The 1,070-nt window shown below is 37.7% G+C and overlaps 1 protein-coding gene across 1 annotated transcript in view; it reads left to right on the top strand.

Moving 5' to 3' along the window:
- The first annotated feature begins 9 nt into the window (after window positions 1-9).
- LOC103385355 (acidic mammalian chitinase-like) overlaps window positions 10-1,070 on the top strand; it is a 5,306-nt gene continuing 4,245 nt past the window's right edge. The window contains exons 1-3 of the mRNA XM_025059035.1: window positions 10-80; window positions 186-307; window positions 424-547. Of these exons, the coding sequence (XP_024914803.1) occupies window positions 267-307; window positions 424-547 (165 nt within the window). The 5' untranslated portion in view covers window positions 10-80; window positions 186-266. The remainder of the gene's footprint in view (window positions 81-185; window positions 308-423; window positions 548-1,070) is intronic.

Here is a 1,070-nt window from a genome sequence, read left to right on the forward strand (position 1 = left end):
ATTATGACTTTGATGGGATCAACTTGGATTGGGAATTCCCTTCAGTTGCCGACAAAGACCGATTCACGGCGCTGTGCCAGGTCTGATGTGGTCGCCAATGACGCGACCACTTTGTCAGTCCAGAATGAATGTAGTCATTTTGGTGTACCATTGGGTTACCTGATGTATGTCCCCATGTTGTACAGGAGACACTACAAGCCTTTGAGGCTGAAGTAGCAGGAACCAGCACGCCCAGGTTACTGTTGACCGCAGCAGTGCCTTCATACATGGGGAATATGGCAGGCTACGACATTCCACAAATTTCCATGTAAATGAAACTTGTTTTTTTACATGTACAGTATATGTGTGTGTGTGTCTTTTCTTTAAATAGTTTTAAATAGCCATTCATGAAAAAATTAATCAAATGTTTTTTTTCATCCTAAGGTACCTGGATTATATGAATGTGATGTCATATGACTTTTATAGTCTAGCAGATGGGTTCACGCGACATCATAGTCCTTTGTTTGCTGGCCCTTCGGACTTTGGAAATCATCTATTCTTCACTTCTGTAAATACTGTTTGTTTGTTGTTGTTTTTTACATTTCTTTAGCCCAACACTGTCTACCTACTCTTTTTTGTGGCCCTACTGCATCAAAATGTATGCAAGTAATTTGAGGCTGAGTGAAACAAAGTTGCCTAAAAAAGGCCAGTAAAGGTCAACAGCTGTCAGCCACACAATGAGCAACAAAATAATTGCTGAACTGAACTCCAATTAGAGAAATTATAACTGCATTCTTGCTAGTGAAAAATTCTAAGGAGGAATAGAATTACCCAGCAGCTATAATGATGTGTTGTCAAATGAATCAAAAAATGATGTGTATTGTTAAATATTAAATAACAACATAATCAGGAACTGCAGCATTTTAAAGACACACAACACACTGTCAAAAGCCACAGTCAAAACCATTGCTAAAAATGTGTAATTGGTAAAGTACGGAGAGAAAAATCAACTGCTAAAGTCTTGAAATTTATAACACAAAAAAAAAACAAAGCAAGAAAGTTTGATCCATAATACTATGCTGTTTGAGACG

This window comes from Cynoglossus semilaevis, chromosome 10, assembly GCF_000523025.1.
Source record: "Cynoglossus semilaevis isolate Cse_v1.0 chromosome 10, Cse_v1.0, whole genome shotgun sequence".
In the NCBI taxonomy this organism is placed as follows: Eukaryota; Metazoa; Chordata; class Actinopteri; order Pleuronectiformes; family Cynoglossidae; genus Cynoglossus; species Cynoglossus semilaevis.